This window comes from Aedes aegypti, chromosome 2 (genome assembly GCF_002204515.2).
Source record: "Aedes aegypti strain LVP_AGWG chromosome 2, AaegL5.0 Primary Assembly, whole genome shotgun sequence".
Classification (NCBI taxonomy): Eukaryota; Metazoa; Arthropoda; class Insecta; order Diptera; family Culicidae; genus Aedes; species Aedes aegypti.
The window spans coordinates 93,704,582-93,725,351 of record NC_035108.1 but is presented as its reverse complement, the minus strand read 5'-3'; the positions used below and the strand labels follow the sequence as shown (position 1 = coordinate 93,725,351).

The following is a 20,770-nucleotide window of genomic DNA, read 5'->3' as shown; positions in this document are numbered from 1 at the left end:
TTCGCTTCGGTAGTACTGCTCTACTCCTTCCGGGAAACTTGCAACAGTACTACCAGATGTACAAAAAAGCAAATTTTATTAGGCAAAATAAATACGGCAAACTTTAGTGGGCTGATCACTCAATGGGAAAGTCGAAAAATAAGCTGTAGATAAAAATATTCAGCATTGAATAAATCACGTTTATCTAACATAACTTCAATATCATATTTAAATGTATGTCTTAGATCTCATTAATTTAAAGTAAGCTTACTGGTTTAAGCCATGTAAAAACACACTTGAGGCACTCCGGTATGTTAAGTCAGTTGTAAATGTTTCTTATTTTAACGTTGGTAACAATTGTATACTTGTTGAGAACAGTTTGGCCAACTTTTTAGCGGTTTTGTTGGTAGTTTTAATGCTTTTGCGTAATTGTAATATGGTTTATATTGAAAATTTTAGTCGGTTAAACTTCAAACCAAGATTTCTTGAGATTCCTCCTAGGGATTTTTTCTTAAACTGTGCAGAGTTGCAGAATAACCTCAGGAATCGAGCCCTGCACTCAGATTTGATGGACATTTTTTTTTGCATAATAACGGTCTGTCGGAGCACCGTGGTTGTGTGAGAATATTTCAATATGGAAACGCTAAAGAAGTTTAGTTGAAATATTAATAAAGATAATTGTATGTAAATAGCTAAGAAACATTCCAAATATTACAATTGTTATTATTTCTCCATCTGAACACTGTTTGCTAGATATTGAATTTAGATAATAATGACGAAGATGCATTCCCAATTAGGCAGCATCCATTTATTACGTAACGCTAAAATTGGAAATTGTTGACCCCCTCCGTAACGCTTTTTCTATGAAAAATTAAAATTTTTTGTATGAGTCGTAACGCTTGAGCCTACTCCCCCCCCTCCCCCTAGAGCGTTACGTAAATTGTGGATGCCACCTTAAGGCACTTTGTTTTGGATTTTCACTGAAATTTGTTTCTTAACCACAACAAATAAAATAAATTCTTTGTTCAATACATTAAAACCTCATAGAGAAGAGACAGCTCACTGACAGTTGACTTGTTTTCTTGCCTTCTTTTACTTCTTTCTTTAATTCTTCGGTGGTGCACAACGGTCAGATGAACTTATTTTGGTCAAAACCATCACTTCTAGTTGTTCAATATGAAAACGGATAAAAATATAAAAAATCAATAGCGGTTTGCCATCACGCAACTATATTCAAGTATTTAACTTTTTAAAATGTGAAATCATCGAAAAACACAGAGAAATTTTATTTATGTTTACTTGAATTTTGACGGTTTTTCACGCTCTGCCCTGCAAATGTACGGGTTTTCCAGTGGCAGTTGATGACAGGTTCCCTTGACTTTTGGGAGCTCGCAGTCAAAGCCAGCTGTCTCTTCTCTCTCAGAATATAACATATTTTTAACCCTTACTCAATTCTATACCATTACCCGGAATACCATTACTCGGAATGCAATTTACCGGAAGACCATTCACCGGAATGTACCATTACCCGGAAAAACCATTTACCGGAATGCACCATTACCCGGAAAGCCAAATCTTCCATTTTCGACGACCTTTCATTGATGCGTAGCACAAATTATGTCACGCTAACCATGGACATTCTCGACTCCTGGGACAAAACCTGCTTCTCAGCTGTTCTAGGAGCATTTCTACAGTTAATAGCTTAGAGCCTATATCAACCGACTAGAGTGTCCATTTCCCGGCCATTTTGCTCGTCCCGGGATTCGGGACAAAAATCTATGCTTGTCCCGGGAAATATCAAATTTTCAATAAAACTAGCATTTCGGTTGAAATGGAAGTACAAATTTAACAATATTTTTCAATAAAATAAACAGATACCTTTTATAACTTTTTAAAATAATAAGTTAATAATAGCCAATCACATTTCAGACAAGACTTTCTTATTCTGATGAAGTACCCTAACAAAAATCAAAACTTAGCTTGACTAATTACGGGTTTGTTATAGATTTTTCAAATTCTCTGTGGAGGTATGATAAAAACTTAAGCCATAATTTTAAAGCAATTTGCTTCAAACTATTGAAAAGTCATAAAAACTTTAGAACAATAGAAACGATTAAAGATCATTGAAGGTAATGTAGATCATGCTAAAAGTTAATTATTGAAAATTATTGTCTGAAGTTTACTACCGTGAATCATAAGTCAGTCCCATCTGCATTTTGGTCAAAATTGAGTTGATATCAGTTTTCATTATATGTTCTAATTGTCTTTCAACTGCACTAACGAGAAATCACTTTTTATTCAAAAAAATTAGGAAAAACACCAAGTCGAATTGTCCTAGAATGAAAAGTAAACGCATGCCAGTTCCACTACAGACTTTCGCATCGTGTAACACAAACATGAATCATTATTTGGTCATCTTTATATTTTTTTTTTTTTGGAAAGGTGACAGATAGAAAAAGCATTTTTTTTCTAATATTTGTATAAAAAAACGAGATTGGAAACTTCAATTTTTTTTTGGGACGGACCTGGTGTAGTGGTTAGAACACACGCCTCTCACGCCAAGGACCTGGGATCGAATCCCATCCCCAAGATAGTCACTAAAAATTCAGTGACGACTTCCTTTGGAAGGGAAGTAAAGCCGTTGGTCCCGAGATGAACTAGCCCAGGGCTAAAAATCTTGTTAATAAGGATAGAAAAAAAACTTCAATTTTCTCAATGCCTACTTTTTACTGACTTGTAATTTGCGGCAGTTTTGGGGTACTTTCAAAATTGTTATCTCAGCATAGGCTTATAGAAACGGCTAAAATTGAAATGGAATGCATTAGAACTTTGCAACTAGACAAATAAAAATAGGTGTTTCTTACTTGGTAAATTGATCTTTTCGTGAAAATAACTACTCGTTTATTCTCTTTTTCATTATGCTTTTCTACTTTATCAAATAAGGTTGATAGTGAGGAAAAATGTCATTGTTTTTCATTGAAATTTAGTGGTTTTCATCAAATTCTACGTACATTTCGGGGATCCCGGGATTCCCGGGATGTCACAAATAAAATCCCGGGAAACGGGAAATCCCGAAATTTGTCAAATCCCGGGATTTTTCGTCCCGGGATGTCCGGGATGGACACTCTACAACCGACCATTGTTGCATTCGTTCATAGTTTGACAAGTATGTAAGTACTCTAGCTCTGAAACGTTGTCAAATTTGTCATCCAGAAATAATTTTGAACCGAGCTCAACTTGATCTTTCTGAATAAATTCACTTTGCCACAACGTAAGCCTTAAGCTATGAACGAAAATCACGATACCAAAATTTGATTGAACATGTAATTTTTTTGGCGACCTAATTAGAAAAGAATCGCCTGATACAGATCGGAAAACTATGTCTTCAAATTTAGGCTATAAAACTAAATATTACAGGCAAGGATAGAAAGAATGAAAAGAATAATTAATTTTCTTTTACGTCCAAGACCACTTGGAAGGTATCATCATTATCAAAATCGAAAAAAGCCTAACAAATAAGGTAGATTGCATTTAAATAAATGGAACATCACAGCATTTAAAAATGTGTGAAGTTATTATGATTTTCTTATTCCTTTACGTTAAAACAGATCAGAATCCAATTTCAATATTGTATGAAAATATTAAAAAAAACTTATCTTGCGAAGGAAGCAACATACAACAGTTATATTTTCATGTCAGCCTTATGGTTTGGGGAAAGCTTAAAAAATCAAGACGAAAACTAAAAGTGCCTTGGTGATTGAGAGTAGGTACACTATTCGCCATTGTAACGTCCATCTTTGGAACATCTACTTTTCCTTTGAATTTGATTGATTGTGCTATTTTTCTCCAAATGTTATAACTCTGAATGTCTGTACCCCGAATTTAATGCTAGTGTAATAAACAAGAAAGAACATTAAGCAATCAAAATAATAAGATATTTGGTCATTTTCGACTAAACACATTTTGTCAAAAATGCCGAGATCGGTGGAACTCCAAAGAACCGCCAACCAAATAAAGAAGGGTGAATAACAGTTGACCCAACATGGTTCATTCTAGAAAAAGGGATATAGGGTAGGTGTACCAGTTATGGACAAAGTGGTTCCCCAATTCGCCATACGTAATTTCTTTAATGTCTTCAAATTTTGATAATTTTTGTTTGTTGTTGTAGTTAGATTTAAGATATATCTTGATGTTAAAACATTCAAAAAGATTTAAAATGTGAAAGTTATCAAAATTACACATATGGCCAAATAGGGAACCACTATGGCCATGACTGGTACACTTTCCCTACTGGAGATTTACAATCGGTTGATTGACGTTTTCGGAAACGACATTCGGCGAATTGCCACTCGGCCAAAAGTATTAAAAACTCTAACCATTGCTTATTTATTAACATTTAGACACTTGGTGAATCGACGGTCGAATATTAAACGTAAAGTTACATAGTTGTAGCCAAATATAGCCAGTTCAGCCAAGACAAGCTGAAAAGATAAGTTGAAAGAACAGCTTATTTTTAAAAGAAGGGTGAATCATTTATGAAATGCAGATATATGAAGATGGTGCATATTGACATGATCAAGTATAAAGATATCTTAGACTCCTCTCTGGTGCTAAGAACCTTATCCTTGGTGGTCATTTTAAATATGTTTAAGTCAACATACTGACATGAATGACCATAAAACGGTTTAAAGGACGTGAATTAAAAAAGTCTAGAAATGGAGATATAATTTTCCGGTAAATGGTCCTTCCGGGTAATGGTTTTCCGGTAAATGGTTCATTCCGGTAAATGGTTTTCCGGGTAATGGTTTTCCGGGTAATGGTCTTCCGGTAAATTGCATTCCGGGTAATGTCGGAGAACCCCCTTACTCTTTATTTGTTTTTATTCAATTCAAATAAAGATTTTTTTAACATTTTAAGATTTAAATTGTTACAATATCAAAAAATACTACAAATCTAAATTAACTTACATAAACTAGAAACTAAAATTGTGTAACGTTAAAAAAAAAAAGTTTCTTTAAACTGTTTTCGAAATGACTTTCAAGCGCAACGGTTCATCAAACTGTTGTTTGTCAGATTATATTGACGTTTCAGTCAGTAATAAATATCAAACCTTGTTTTTATGTTTTGTTTAAGCCCAATCTCAAAGAAAAAAAAAAATAAATAAAAAGGGAGGTGTTTAATATGCTACGTATTTTCCAAGGGGTATCAACATTTGTGACTAAATGCTACGAGGAGGGAGGGGTGTACAAAATCAATGAACAAATGCTACATCATTTATGGACGACCCCTAACCAAACAAAACACAGTATACAGTCTCAGGCGATGGGTGCAAGCACTTGATATAAAAATATAAAACTTGCAACATTTGCATCTTCGAACGCAATTTTAAGAATTATAAATACAAGAGTCAATGTTACTCCGGGTGACGATGAAAAGAAAATATTCAGTAAATCAATTGTTGAATCAAATTATCATAATTTATCAAACTCCAACTCAGTTTCATGGTGAATTAAGCCAAATTGAATTATATTTTACACTATCATGCCCAAAATCTAAAATTCATCTTTCTTCATCAATCAACCAAGTTCCGAAAATAACCACCTGGTTCTGGTTTGGTCATTCATTAGCTAATCTGTACCAAAAATCCTCCCTTCTTTCATTTGCCATCCTGCACTCTAAATTCTTGCAATCAACCCTCCGATCCCCCTCGCTCTCTGATCGGAAATTAATTCCCAAATTGATCACAGATAAATTACTCCTTCGCCCACCCACACACACCGTACCGTAATCAGAAAACAAATCACACTCACCTGCTTCCTGCCGCTTCCGTATTTGGGCTTCTCGTAGACCACCTTATCACTGAGAAACACCTCATCGTCCTCGTCGTCAGTGAAGTTGCCATCATCCTCCTCTTTCTCCGACGCCTGTTGCTGCATCTTCTTCTTCACCAACTCTTTCTTCGGCGCTAGGTGCTGTTGCTGACCGGTGCTAAGTTCCTGTTTCCGCTTGGATTGCGGGGTGAGAGCAGGTGGTACCTGTGTCACATCCTGTATGGTGGCAGCAACGGCAGCGGCCGCACCCCGCTTGCTTCTTTCGAACTCGGCGCGGTCTCGCCGCGGGAGGGATTTATCTCTGCCATCGGTGCAGGAAGCGGGTGGTTGCGTTGGGTCAAGTGGGGGGTTTGTAGGGATAGGGGGAGCTTGACGACGGGCGGAAGTTGTCGAGGCATTGGGTTGTGTCGTGGCTGATTTGGGGGGTTGTGGGGCTGTATATTTGATGGTGGAGCGTTTGGGGTGGGTCGAGGTGGGAGGTAAAGGAGGGGGTGGTGTTTGCTTCTGCTCTTTCGGTTTCGGTTTGGATGATGGTAGTTGGGTGATTTCTGCGTAGTCGTGATTCAAGTTTGATAGAGTTGCCCGAGGGGAGCCGGTAGTTGTGAAAGATTTTGGGAGCGTGTCGACTTCTCGGGAGGTGGAAGTCGGGACACCGCTGGGAAGTTGACCGAATTCGGTGCTTTTGGCTTTCGATGGGATGGAGGCGGGAAGGGTGTTGGAGGATTTTGGACCTAAACGTGGAGAATAGTTGCCTTCGATGGGGAACTTGTTCCGGGAAGGGGACAACAACAGCTCGTGACTGTGACTGATTGACAGTTTGGTGTTTTCGTCGTATTTGTGAGTTGTCTTGATGCCGGTGCTGCCATATGGATTGGATTTCAATGCTTCGTAGGTATGCTCGCGATGGAAGGGGGCCTTCTTCGAAATCCCAGCATAAGTGGTAGGGGTTTCATAAATCTTGCCACTGGGTGTCTGTTTCGGTTGTTGCGAATGTTGAGGATAGGAAGATGATCCCAACTGGTTCCGCTTAACGTTGCTTACGTGTTTCATGAAGTCCTCTGCATAAGCGGGGACGTTATAATTATCTTGCCCCGGATTGTTGCCGGATTGGCGAGAGTGACTCTTCCTCCCTGTCCCGGTATCATCGAAATCAGACGAGAAATAGCTGGAAGAGCAGTCACAGTTTCGACAGTCGTACCGGCATGTGTCCGAGAAGCTACATTTGTCTACGTCGAGACTGCAGCGACGACACTCGGAAGCGAAGCGACAACTTTCGGAACTGCCAAAGTAGCGCCGATTGGCAGGGTAGGAAAACAACGAGTCTCCGAGGGACGAGTCGGACATATTACCGGTGCGTGGTTGCTTCAGGGAGTTCTCACTTCGAGCTGACGTTTCACTCAAAATGGATGCATTAGAGCTTGTTTTGTAGATTTTGGATGAGTCTTGAGGCTGGACGCTTTGAGCCGCAGCAGCCTCACGTTGGTAGTAGTACAAGTTGGCTTGCTGGTAGAGTTCTCTTTGCATCCGGGCTTGCAGAGAATCGGACGATGAGGAAGATTTTTTCCTACTAATCTCTTGGTAAAAGTCCGAGTTAGTCGAAATTAGATTTTGCGGTTGTTGATAAATGTGATGTCGCTGCTGTCCGGTCATAACCGAAGCCCCTGGCAGTGTACCGTACTGTGTTTTGTAATAGATCTGCTGGATAGGGTTGTACTCACAGCCAAACGCAACAGGTGTTGTTTCTATTTTGAAAACATTTGGATTATTGGGATTATACGACTGGTACTGGAGGACATTGCTTGTTGCCGTCCCATACGTAGAGGACGATGAGTGGTACATGTTCAAATCGTCAATGTCCAACGATTTCACTGCCTTGTACTGTGGCTGATGCTGTGGACCAGCGACCGGACCCGGAGGCGGTGGAATTTGTTTCAATTGTTCGTAAATGTTCTGCTTCTCCAATTGCTTCTGCTGGTGATGGTGGTGCTCTTGTAGTTTATGTTTCGAAACATGGCTATGACATGCTTCACAGTTACTGTTACTGCACTGCTGGACACACAATTCGCAATCTAAAAACTGAATTTTCTCGTCGCTCGGGTCGTTTGGTTTCTCTTCGAAATAAATTTCCTCGTAGATGTTCTCCTCGCTTTTCGACAAACCTCCACCCCCAACCGCCCCTCCTTCCGCAGGCGCCGAACGTTGTTTCAGCAAATTCTTCTTCGAAGATTTCAGCCCCTCCTTCAGCAAGTAATAATTGAAGCTCTTAATTCCGATTTCCCCTTTCAGGAAACGTTTCCCAATCTGGAGCTTGCTTCTACCATCCTTCTCATCGACTCCAATCTCCTCTTGAACTCCCTCATCCACCGCCGCATTCTGTCGTCTGATCAAATTTCGATTTCTTCCCCGTCCATCATCCTCATCTTCGCCCTCCTTCTCGAACCACCTTTCCTCACACGCACTCCTCCTATCCAAACTTCTCCCACGCCGCTCCAGAGTCGAACTCCTCCCACTGGCCCCGCCCCTCACATTATCCGAACTGCTCGACTCGTCCGCATTGAACCGCAACATCTCCGAACTATTATGGTAATTATACTTTTTCCTCCGCACTTTGACCTGCATGTTGTAGGCCCCGCCGGGATCCCTGCCAACATCTCCCGCTTCCACACTGTACCCCGAACCCCTCAAGTAATCCTTCCCCACCGAGTTGGACTTCTTCTTCGGGATGGTGTAGAATTTGCGCGCCTGCTGCTGGTGGTCCACGTTTTCCGGACCGCTGTTCCGGCGCATCGGAAGCGCCAGATGGCGAACGTCCTCCGTGTAGGCCGGGTCGTTGACAAAGCGTTCCCGCACCGAGGAGCTGGAGCGTTCCTTAAGCTGGATGAAAGGGAGAAGAAAACGAAAGGAAGCTTTGTTAGTAAGGGTATGCGATACTTTGAACGATTCTGTCAAAGACAGTTCGGAATGAAATACCGTGAAATTCCATTGAATAAAATAAAATCAATTTTTGTTTTTATAATTGAGCGGTTCCACGCCGCACGGTGTGCTGAAACACACATATTATCGAACTTACATGAACCTCCGATCTTTTTTCACTAAAAGTTAGCCTTGATAGTCAAGAAAAGTTTGCGGAATATTAAAAAATCTTTCATCGGCAAAAAATTGAAAAAAATCGATTTTTGTATTTTTACCCTTCTCCCATATATGAGTTCATAGGAGAATATAAGAGTTTCACTAATTTTAATGCATTGCAATAGCTCAAAGACTTATTTGATATACCTTGATCACAAATCGATTACAAGACGTTTCAAATTGAGTATAATTTTTACCTACATTCACACAATGTGACCAGCCCATGGTGGTATGCCGTTTATTAACGAAATCGCATTTTTACATAAATTTATTAAGGTAAACATACTACAACTTATCAATGTTTTCTTCTTTTGAATAATTGAAATCATTGGAGTTTGTTATTGAACATGAAGCTTTTTCAAGATAACAGACAATGATACAATTACATGCAACCATTAAAATAAAGCGCCATACAATTATATAGAGCAATGCACTGTTTTAATTGTGTATGGTATGTTCCCTCTAGCTGGTCTTGGTATTCACATTTGTTTTGATTGAAAGATGGAGGAAGATTTTACGTAAACCTGTATACGGTATGTCTACATCCAAAACTAGAACGCATACAAATATTGTAAAATATCGTTACATATACAGGGTTTATACAGAAAATGTAAGATGTGAAAATAAAAAAAAATCTATGATAGTCTTATATTTCTTGTATGAGTAACAATATTATATAATATTTGTAAAGTTGTCACGCAGATTTATATTGAAATCTTGCAGCCGCTGGTTGGGTGCGTTTGCTAAAACCTCACATCATTAACGTATCCCTAGTTACATTCACATACTCAAAACTAAAAACATACCATAAAACGGGATAACATTGATAGTTTTTTGAGAGAAAACCTAAATATTTTATTTTTTATTTGTAAAACAAGCACTGGTTTGTTAGTTATCGATTGTACACGAAAGATTGCATAACGGTTCGATCTCAATGAATCTATAGTTTTTCATATGATCGAAAGTCAGTTTTTGGTAATGGGGTAACATTGATAATGGGTAGATAAGCACATGAAAATCCAAAACAAACTATTGTTTGACATCATCACAGTTTGAATTGGATTGGAGAATGTTAATAGAGAAACTGGATTAGATTTTATCAACTAAAGTACAAAATTTATTGAACAAGAAACATCTTTATAAGGGTTTTCAGTCAAAATAAACATGATGAACACCATTATAAGTTGATAATAATGGGTATAAAATTATATCTCTAAATAGATATCTATCGATATTCATGTTTCGACATTGAATTCACCATAAATCAATTGTTTTTGGAATATGAATGAGTATAAATCAAATAAACCCCGTAAAGTTCATGAGGCGATGCATACCTCTAGGCTTTTAATGTTATATGGGAATTTGTGACTATGATTACAAAAATGATTCCAAATTGTAAACCTGTTTTTCGCTATGAGGTTTGATACCGGATTCATGTTCTACTATAGCTAGGCCATCAATCATACGTACCGAACTCATTATAGTTTCATGAAATAGTGATAGTAAAACAGATTGTTTGTGAGCGTTTTGAAAGTACCAAAATCTCGTCATTTTTAATTTTCGAATATAAAGCCTCAAATACTCTCGATTGGCACGAAAACAGCTCAGAGATGAAGTGTCACACTGATACTCCTTAGTTTCACATTCGTTTTGCTTAACTGAATAACATAATTTTTGTTATTTTGTTTAGTACGTTGCGGATCTCGCACTATCAAAGTTACCCGCATTTTCAAAGATACCTCCATACTAAAATTTATGTGTCCATGTTGGTTATTGAAATTGTTGTGTCGATTTCGTAAATAAAAGTGCTGGATTACGTTGGGTCGATTTGTTATCGTCGCCGCATTTATTATTCATCCTATGACAATCCTATGACAATTGGAGTGATGGCATAATGTCGATCCGAAGTAATCCAGCCCTTTTACACAAAATCAGGCACTTCAAACCCCAAATATAATGTGCGCATTGCATATGAGTAGATTACTGCACAAAACTTGTATCACGATGAGCTTGAGACCACATTAAGGCTATATAAGCCGTTTACTGTTAATCATTTTGTAGTGAACCCTCTTTCAAGACTTTTGCGCGTATAAGCACATGAATACAGCCTATACTGCAATGTGTATCAATTTTTGGGAATTCCTATTCTGATTAGAAAACTTTACCGTATACGTAAAATATTACTGATTTGATTCAGAAAGAAGAATACAAAGCGTTCGCATGAGGTTTTCTGAAGTGAAAAGTGAAATTTCCATTATATAAAATACGACATACCACCATGGGCTGGTCATATTGTGTGAGTGTATGTAGGAAATGAGATATTGCGCCAGGTAGTGCTAGTGAACATGCAACTATTGTTATGCGAATATTTTAGGATCTTGACCATTTAGAAAGATGGCATCTTCGGCAAAGCATTTAAGTAGATTAAGAATATCATTATATAAAAATGGGCTTCGAACTACTCAACAACTCTGCCGAAGACTAAGCGGTTGGGCTTGATTAATGATATCTCTTGAATCATATGGTTCCTCCATATTCAATCTAGATCGCGAGGTATTCCATGTTGAACATAAAAAACCAGGGGTGTTGCGACTACTCACGTTACAAAAATTCGCGCGACAACCGAAAAGTTAATCTTCGAAATCACTTAAGGATTTCTCTCACCATTTCTTGAGGAATTCAAGAATAAACTAATGGGTTCTCTCAAGACTCTTCCAAATATTCAAACAGGAATTCTTCTAAACATGCATTAGGAATAATTAAAGAGTTTTTTTTTTCAGGACACCATCTAATGCTTACTTTACGTTTAGCTATATTTATCCATATATTTCTTTAGTAACAACAAAAAACCAACTGCAGAATTCAAAGAAATTTCTGCTTGGATTCCATAAACTTCTGCAACGAATAAAAAAAAATATCATGGAGAAATCCTCAAAGTACGGGAGCAAAGAGATGCCTAGGGCCAAATTCCAATAGGCAGCTCGCAAACTCATCGGTTTAGGTGCGAATAAGCTAAAAGCTGTAAATATTTATTTTTATTAGGTTTTCCTGATCACAATTAACGGCTCTACCCCATTCGGCATAATGCCATTTGGCATAAATCAATCTTATAATGCTCTCTGAACGTCTATCTTTACTTATTTATGATGACAGCAGAAATAAAGTATGAAAAACAGCCTATGTTCTAAAGAAGGAAAATCTTAAGAGAGATGATTTGCCTTAAATACTTAACAAATCAGTTGATGCACGGTTAATAATTTAGTAAGGCAATTCACCTATTGTTGAATGGCTAAAGATCTCCCCTATTATTGAACAGTCCGTGTATTCCTTATAACGAGTTTATACCTTCTTTCAAACATAAGCTGTTCTTTTTAGTTTGCAGAGTAGCGAATCATAGGCACACCAAGATAGGTTCATAATTTACTAATCTAAATTCATAACCGTGAACCAATGCGTAATTTTAATTTCTGAGAAGTTGTAGTAATTCGGTTGCACAATTTTGCAGGAGGATTTACTATTACTACAGGAGATTTACTTCTGCCACTTCATCTTCCCCTATAGATATATAACGTATACGATAAATTCAAAAGATTCCAACTAAGAATACAGTTGAGTGGCGCACGTGGAAATTTATAGCCTGGATTCTAGTCCGGGCAGGCGGGAATTTTAAAATCATATCTCGAGCCGAAAAATTTCGATCTCAAATCTCAATCTGACATTGAAAATATGATCGAAAATTTGGTAAAACTCAACGCGATAGCTCGACATCTTAAAATATCCCCAAGATCATAATTAGTTTTTTGACATTAAACAAAACACATTCTTCAACAAAATGGCCATACTGTACAGGGTAGCGTCTCAGGACAACTTCTAAGAGTAACAAGTAGTCTCAGACAGCGAAGAGCATGATGCTCTTAATTATTTCGGCTCTCTTTTATGTGGCATGGCCTAATGGCTAGCATATCTGTGTATAGATCTGAAAGTCGAGAATACGATGCTGATTGTCGATCCTATTTTGTTGATTTTCATTCTTCGCCATCTATCAGATCATATGTTGACATTGATTTGTTGGTCAATTCATAAACATGCCAAACATTGTTTTGATCTTATAATATCATAGCAATATATTGCTCAAAGCTTCTTCATGCTAATTTTAGATAATACTCTTGGTATTTTATCGTTTACCTTTTACCTTTACCAACATGCCATTAGCTTATTATGATCGTCAGTGTATAAATTTCCTTAGAACAACAAATTATGATCTTGTTCAGCTTTTTCCACCTGCTCGGGAGTCCATCCTTTGAATTGTTCAAATTGTACACAACGACCTGATTCAGTGCTTGTGTTTCACCACACTCAAACTTGAAAGCTTTCTTATGATGCTGTATTGAAATCTGATATATAGATATCCATCTACACGATACCTTCCCTAATGTTATGCTCAACCCAACATGTTGTAACTACTGATGTTTATCATCAGCCTCAAACGCGCATTTAGTGACTTTTCTATGTCTATAGGACTATTTGGAATTTCCCGGTAATAAACTTTCAAAATAGGCAACGAGTAACTCTAGAAGTGTTTCCTTGCATTTCACATTAACTCTTTTGTATCAAAAATCTAATATTTGCTTAGTCTTCCATTAGTCTTATCTTAAACAAACATTTCAAGAACGAAAATACACGGTTTTAAATTATAAAGAAAAATATTTTTTTTAATTATGCCAAATGGCTTTATGCCAAATGGGATAGAGCCCAATTAACTTACATTTATCGGTATTCGGCATGTTAGCAAGGTCAACTTAGTTTTAGCCTCTATGCTTTCTGTTCCGAAGAACAAGGACTCTTCACCGATTCTATAAGCAAATCGCAAACACGTTACTTTGTGTGAAACAGCTATAGCTATAAATTTTATTTAATTAGTTTAGTTTAAAATGGTACACATATTTCGATAGCTCACATATTTCAGTCTAGAACGTAATTTAAGTTCCTTAATGATGCCCTATTGTTCTCTACACGTTTACTCCAATCTGTGATTTAGTTTTAGATTAGGAATAGTGTGACAATTAAAGTTTAGTATAACTTACTTTTACTGTGATATAAACTGTGATAATTTTTTGATTAAAGTCGAATTGTAAAATAGGGTGATTAGGTTTTAAGCAACTATAGAAATAAAGAATAAATGTTAGCAACAAATTCAATTGATAATTAATTGATCTCCTACGCAACTCCTGATCGATTTCAATTCACAAATGATAATGATTTGCAGATTCATCATTGACAGGTTTAAATGGCAAGTCAGCCAGTATGCGTTCACCCAGTAGTGCTCCCAGTTGGTAACACTTTCCCTTTTTACAATATGTTATAAGTACAGGTTAGGTTTGTAGTATCCGGAACCACCATTCACTTTATTTTCGGCCGATTCTGCCATCAGCCGAACAATGTGTTGGATGCAAATCAACACATCCGTTCGCCACAAAATCCTTCACAAAACTGACTCTCTTTCACGCGACAAACTGTCAAGTCACTTTCGCGCTTGTTCTCCTTCGAGCTGTCACTTGTGCACGCTCAAAGGATTCATGCGATATAATGACTATATTATAATGAACCAAACACGCTAAGACAATTCTTACACGCTTAAATCAATGTAAGAAGTAATAATGAGTATTGTTCATTTTATCGATTATTCAATTAATTAACTCTAGTTACCACAAGGTTTAGTTCAAGTGCGTGTGATACAATTAGTCAAGATTAACTTATTTTTTTTTTTTTCAATTTTTCGATATCAGATTCAAATGTAAATACAATTTAGTAATAAGTGATTATTAATTATGTAGTTTTGATACGTGCTTGCACGTTATTCTTGCACAAACAACAATTTTTATGTCTGTTCAAAATTTCATTGACATTTCTCAAGAGATACTGTGACAGCTTATTGTCAACCGATTGAAGTGACAAAACTGAACAGTGCTGGCGGCAACAGGAGTAAAGAGAAGGTATTCCTTAAGAAACACTTGGATGTATTTTCGATGTATTATTGCATAAACTCTTGTAGAAATCTCTGAATAAAATTCTGGAGAAATTGTTTCAAACTATACTCAAAGGGATTCCAAGTTGAGTTCCTGTAGAATTCAATGTCACTATTTTGTAGGAGTTTCTCAAGAAATCCATGGATAAATTCTTAAGTGAATTAAGAAATAATGGTGACCCTAAATAAATTTGTAGATTTCTAATGTAGCTGTTGATGTCAATTTGAAAGAATGCTATAAAATATGCCATACATAATTCCTATTAGAAATACTTAAAAGCTCATATCAAAGACATATTCTGAGATGCAAATATTAGCGAAAGAAATTTCGATAACTTTCTTGTATAAATTTCATTGAATTTCAATTTCTCAGAAAAGAGATCAAAAGAAGAACCCTTTATGAAAAGCATATTCAATTCATTTACAGTTTTCTTGAATCAAATCATAGAGAAACTTCGAGTTTAATTTTCGAAGGAATTTAAGAGGAATAACTTCACAATATCTATTAAGGCAATAATGCAGTTTTTTTCCCATAAATGTGTAGACTATTCATGACACTTTGACAATTCCGGACAGCTCGTGAAAATAATGATGGGAAAAGTCAATTTAAACCACCACACCATAGAAGACATCTAAGGCAGTTGAATATTTTAAAATTGCATTGATATCTATGGGAAATGCTTATATACAGTATTGGACAAAACATTTGCAACTTTTTCGATTTTCCATACAAATTGGCCAACTTTGGTAAGCTATATCTCGGTTATTCATGTACCGATTTGAATGAAATTTTGGCAAAACATCAGACATAACATATATTTTTGAGTGATTTTTACAATCACAAGTTCAAAAGCAGTAACGGTTTGAATAATGTGAATTTTTCGACGATTTTTTATAAATGACATAACTAAGCATATTGAAGAAATAGATTAATGATATCTTCAGCAAAGTTGTAGAATTTGACGAGATGAACAAGTTTGTTGAAGACAGATTTTGTGTAGTGCTATCAGATTTTGAGATAAATAGTTTTGAATTTTTCGTCGAAAATTACACTTTAGTTAAACCGTTATTCTTGATAAACTCGTGATTGAAAAAAATATTCAAAAATATATGTTAAAATTCAAGTTATGTCTGATGTCATGTGAAAATTTCATTCGAATCGGTCCATAAATAACTAAGATCTAGCTTACCAAAGTTGGTCATTTTGTATTGAAAATCGAAAAAGTTGCAAATGTTTTGTCCAATACTGTAAGCGAACTTTGAAAGTGGGAACAATCGAACGGAAAGTATTGAAACATTTCGTTTAAAAGCTGTGTTGAAAACTTGTTCCTAATGGAGTTGAATGCATGAACAACGTTTGGTTTATTTTATTGGAAATTACCGTCATATCGTTTTAATGCGATTTAGGGACAAGTTCTTGGATTTTGTATTATTTCCAGTTTCCATTGAAAATATTATAAGTATTATGTGCACTTGAACGGAACTCCAGTGAAAAATAAGAAAATAATCCTATTTGAAATAAGAAGAAGTATAACGTAAGGAAAAGCTTATTAATATAAAGACTTTTGATGAAACTTAAAGTTTTTGATAAAATAACAAACATCTTTTTCTTGGCATCGACGTCCCCACTGGGACAGAGCCGACTACTCAGCGTAGTTTTCTAAGAGCACTTAACTGAGAGCTTACTTTGCCAAAGTTGCCATTTACGCATTCGTATATCGTGTGGTAGATACGATGATACTCTATGCGCAGGGAAGACAAGGAAATTTCCATTGCGAAAAGATTCTGGACCGACTGGGAATCGAATCCAGACACCTTCAGCATGGCTTTGCTTTATAACCGCGGGCTCTAACCACTCGGCTAAGAAAGGCCCCAAAATAACAAACAGGTTAAATAATAATTTCAGAATGTTGTAGGAACAATTAATGAACTCTGTGAATTTTGCAATTTCTTATAGATTTGTATTGAAAAAAAAAGAGTTTTTAAGGCATCGACATGTCACTTATGATTTTGTATCAATAACAACTTATTGTGGGTTGACCAAAAAAAAATTGAGATTCAGATACGAAGAATATGAAATATCTTCTCAAGCGGTTATCGTACCATTGTTAAAAACTGTTTTCAAACATTGACTTTTTTAAGCAGTATGTACTTCTGGCGTTACGTCCCAACTGGGACAAAGCCTGCTTCTCAGCTTTATGTTCTTATGAGCACTTCCACAGTTATTAACTGAGAGCTTTCTATGCCAATTGACCATTTTTGCATGTGTATATCGTGTGGCAGTTACGAACATACTCTATGCCTTGGGAAGTCGAGAAAATTTCCAACCCGAAAAGATCCTCGACCAGTGGGATTCGAACCCACGACCCTCAGCTTGGTCTTGCTGAAGAGCTGCGCGTTTACCGCTACGGCTATCTGGGCCCCAAGCAGTATGTAAGCAGTATATAATACGGAATTATTACCGATTTTTCGTTTTCCTCTAAGCCAAATGAATCCCTTTTTATTAAGAAGGTGAACTTGAGATTTGAGATTTACCCTGTAATATCGTCTACCGAAGACACCGTTATGTAGTGTTTTCTGCCTACGCAGTAATCAACTGCTCGTCCAGATTTCGGAATATGGACTTTTGCCTATAAACTAAAATATAGGCTTAAGGATTCTCACGAAATTGGAATAATTTCAATTTTTTCTCAAGCTTCCAAGAAATTACCCATGAATATCATAGTAAATATTTAGTCATACCTTCATTCCATACTGTTAATCACGATTAACACGACATGATAAAAACAAGCATACCGCATACCCTCATGTGTTAGTGACGGATGGGACGGCATTATTAATTACTGTCTTGGGGAGAACTTTGCTTCGGTTCTTCGGAATGGTGCACGAAGATGGAGAGATGATGGAAAATTGAACGCGTCGAGCTGCGAGGAGCCGTTATTGCATAATGAAGGAGAAAATGCATGTTTTCGCTCATTGGGATTATTTATGTTCAACGTTCTCATTTGAATAATGAATTCTACAAGGTTATTGCCCAATTTATTTTCAGCAAATGGAATATTAATGCTGAATGAGTAAGACCATCTATTTTCGCGTGCTACAAGTGTTGTTTTGTTTTTCAAAGAAAAGATGCAAAGATTCAACCAAAATATATGATGTTGTTCATTGATGATTTGTAAGTAATAACTTTTTGGAAAAATGAGAGGCCTTCCTTAGCCTAGTGGTTAGAGTCCACGGCTACAAAGCAAAGCCATGCTGAAGGTATCTGGGTTCGATGTCCGGTCGGTCCAGGATCTTTTCGTAATGGAAATTTCCTTGATTTCCCTGGGCACACAAGATATAAGGAATGAAAAAATGGCCAGTTTGGCAAAAAAGCTCTCAGTTAATAACTTGGGAAGTGCTCATGAGAACACTGACCTGAGAAGCAGGATCTGTCCCAGTGAGGATGTCATGTCAAGGAAAAGAAGAACTTTTTGTAAAGTAATGGACTATCAAGAGCTGCGAGTAACACTACTCAAAATATGTGAATAATGTGAGTTACACTTTTAGCACAATGGTTCCACATGATGTGGAAAACCCTACTCAGCATTTTGGGAATGTTATGGCTGGTACGGAAACTCTATGTAAACCAAGTATCTGTAACTAATTCGAAGATTTCGTGAGAATTCGGCCAAGTTTTGGTACCTTACTTCTGCAAGAATCCTGACTAGTATACTGTGTAAGTTACTCTAAGGATTTTGTGAAATTCATGCGGGAACATTAGAGTAGGAACGCATGTTATCCAAAACCATTCATTTCAAACAAACGTAGCATATTTTTTTCCCAAAAGATTGTGGCAACATGCTTCTTTAATTGGAAAATTTTTTGAGTGGCTTTCGGTTAAAAATACATATCTGTGAAAAACGTACGTGCCAAGTGTAATACGTTCGGAACAACGCAAGTAATAAAAAATTATAGTAAATGGAAAACAAATCAATCTATGGTTTGTCAATAAAAACGATATAGATATACAAAACAATATGTATATTCAAAATTAAAATTTGTACATGCATTTTTGTAAGAGCATTTTATTTACTGACAGGAAATAATAATTCCCCTGAATTAAACACTGATTGAATATATCAAGGGCCATACCATAATCGCACGTATTATTTTCAACGCTTTTGTTTTCCTGATTTCGGTTCAATCCAACACGTGCATCTATATTTATTGCAGATAAATGTCAAAACGTTCAACCAAACAAAACCGCAATGTAGTTATAAATCATACCACCCAAACGCTAATCCGACTCCCCTTCCGGAAATATTAGAGTAAACATTTCCATACTCACCCTAAACTTCCCCTTCTTGCGCTGCTTGGAGGCTGCCCCGGAAGCGGAAGTACTAGCGCCAGCATCCACTGCTTTCGCTCCAGGCTCATCCGGCGGTTGTCGACCCGGCTGTTGCTGCATCGAATGTATGGAATGTCGTTTGCTCAATTTATGGAGATTCATTTTTTTGTGTGTGCATTCAATTACTCTCACTAGAATTTAGTGGAGGATATGAACATCCTCGGATGCGATGGGACTGCAATACGAGTCCCGTGGTTCACATTCAACCTGACACTACGATCATCCTCTTCACCGTCACTCAATAGCACATATTCCATTTTCTTTTCTTCGTCTTTCGAAGTCTTGGTCGTTGTCGTCGTCGTCGTCGTCGGGAACACTAATTCTGTTTGCCCATGTGTTGGAATACACTCACTGGCGCACAGTTAAACCAGGATTCCACCCAGACGAGATGGGATTGATCAGCGACACATTCCATAGCTTTTCAGATTCGCAAACATCCAGCACACATTCCCCGAACTCATAAAAACCCCGTCTCGATTGGCAATCACTGGAGAACATGAACGATACGCAGCATCCGGCTCGGAGGCTTCATATTTCCGTTCGTCTGCAACCCCGAACACATATGGGAATTTACTTTAGCTTCAGTATTGCCTCTTTAGGATCGTCAGACACAATCATAGACCTAGACGGCAGACAACGGAGACATGGATTTTTTTTTCTAGATTTACATAGATATCATCATTCCAATAGTTGGAGATGCTATCGCACATGCTTCTTCCGATTTGATACCGTGTTCTGAAATGAGGAATGCAGAAAAGAAGAAAACGAAGTTGATTAAAATTTGTATTCATTGTTGTATATTCTATAATATAGTAGGTAGGTATATCTAATGTGAAATGACCAGACGTTCCGACCAGACCGGGTTCGATTCTGGATAAGTCCAGGGTCCAGGAGTTTAGCTAAGATTGGCCATAATATTCTTAAGTTGCCATAATTCAGTGCCTCTCTTCATACAGGGTCAATAACGGCGCCGGTCAAGTGCTTGCAGTCAGGGATTGTGGAAAGGAATATAAGTATGTAACCTTTGATATTTCGAGACCGTGTTAACCTCTGCATCTCCACAAAGGTTACTGCAAGAAATGTTTGTTAATGTGGAGAATTGTTGAATCACAAGATTCACTGTGATTAGAGATTAGACCATGATATACAGTTATTTGTGAGATATAGAGATCAGAGTTTACAAGTTTCAATTAGTATTGAGACAATGCGTTTGAAACAGAAAAAGTCTTGTCGGTGGTTTATGATTTTAGAGCACTACTGTATCCAACTAAAACAAAAAAAAATGAAAAACCTGACGGGTGTGAATCACATGAAAAAAATTTTCTATGATACTATGATACTTCACTGGATTTCAATAGTCACCACAAGTTTTCACATCACTGATTATCTGAGAATTCTTCTCAGTATTATGAAAAA

General features: G+C 37.0%; 1 protein-coding gene across 2 annotated transcripts in view; it reads right to left on the bottom strand.

Moving 5' to 3' along the window:
* Positions 1–20,770, bottom strand: part of LOC5577573 — a 1,170,395-nt gene that overhangs the window by 928,817 nt on the left and 220,808 nt on the right. For both annotated transcript variants that reach the window (XM_021841556.1, XM_021841555.1), the window contains exons 2-3: positions 19,295–20,089; positions 5,790–8,684 (exon numbers count right to left, since the gene is read on the bottom strand). In XM_021841556.1, the coding sequence (XP_021697248.1) occupies positions 5,790–8,684; positions 19,295–19,456 (3,057 nt within the window). In that variant the 5' untranslated portion in view covers positions 19,457–20,089. The remainder of the gene's footprint in view (positions 1–5,789; positions 8,685–19,294; positions 20,090–20,770) is intronic.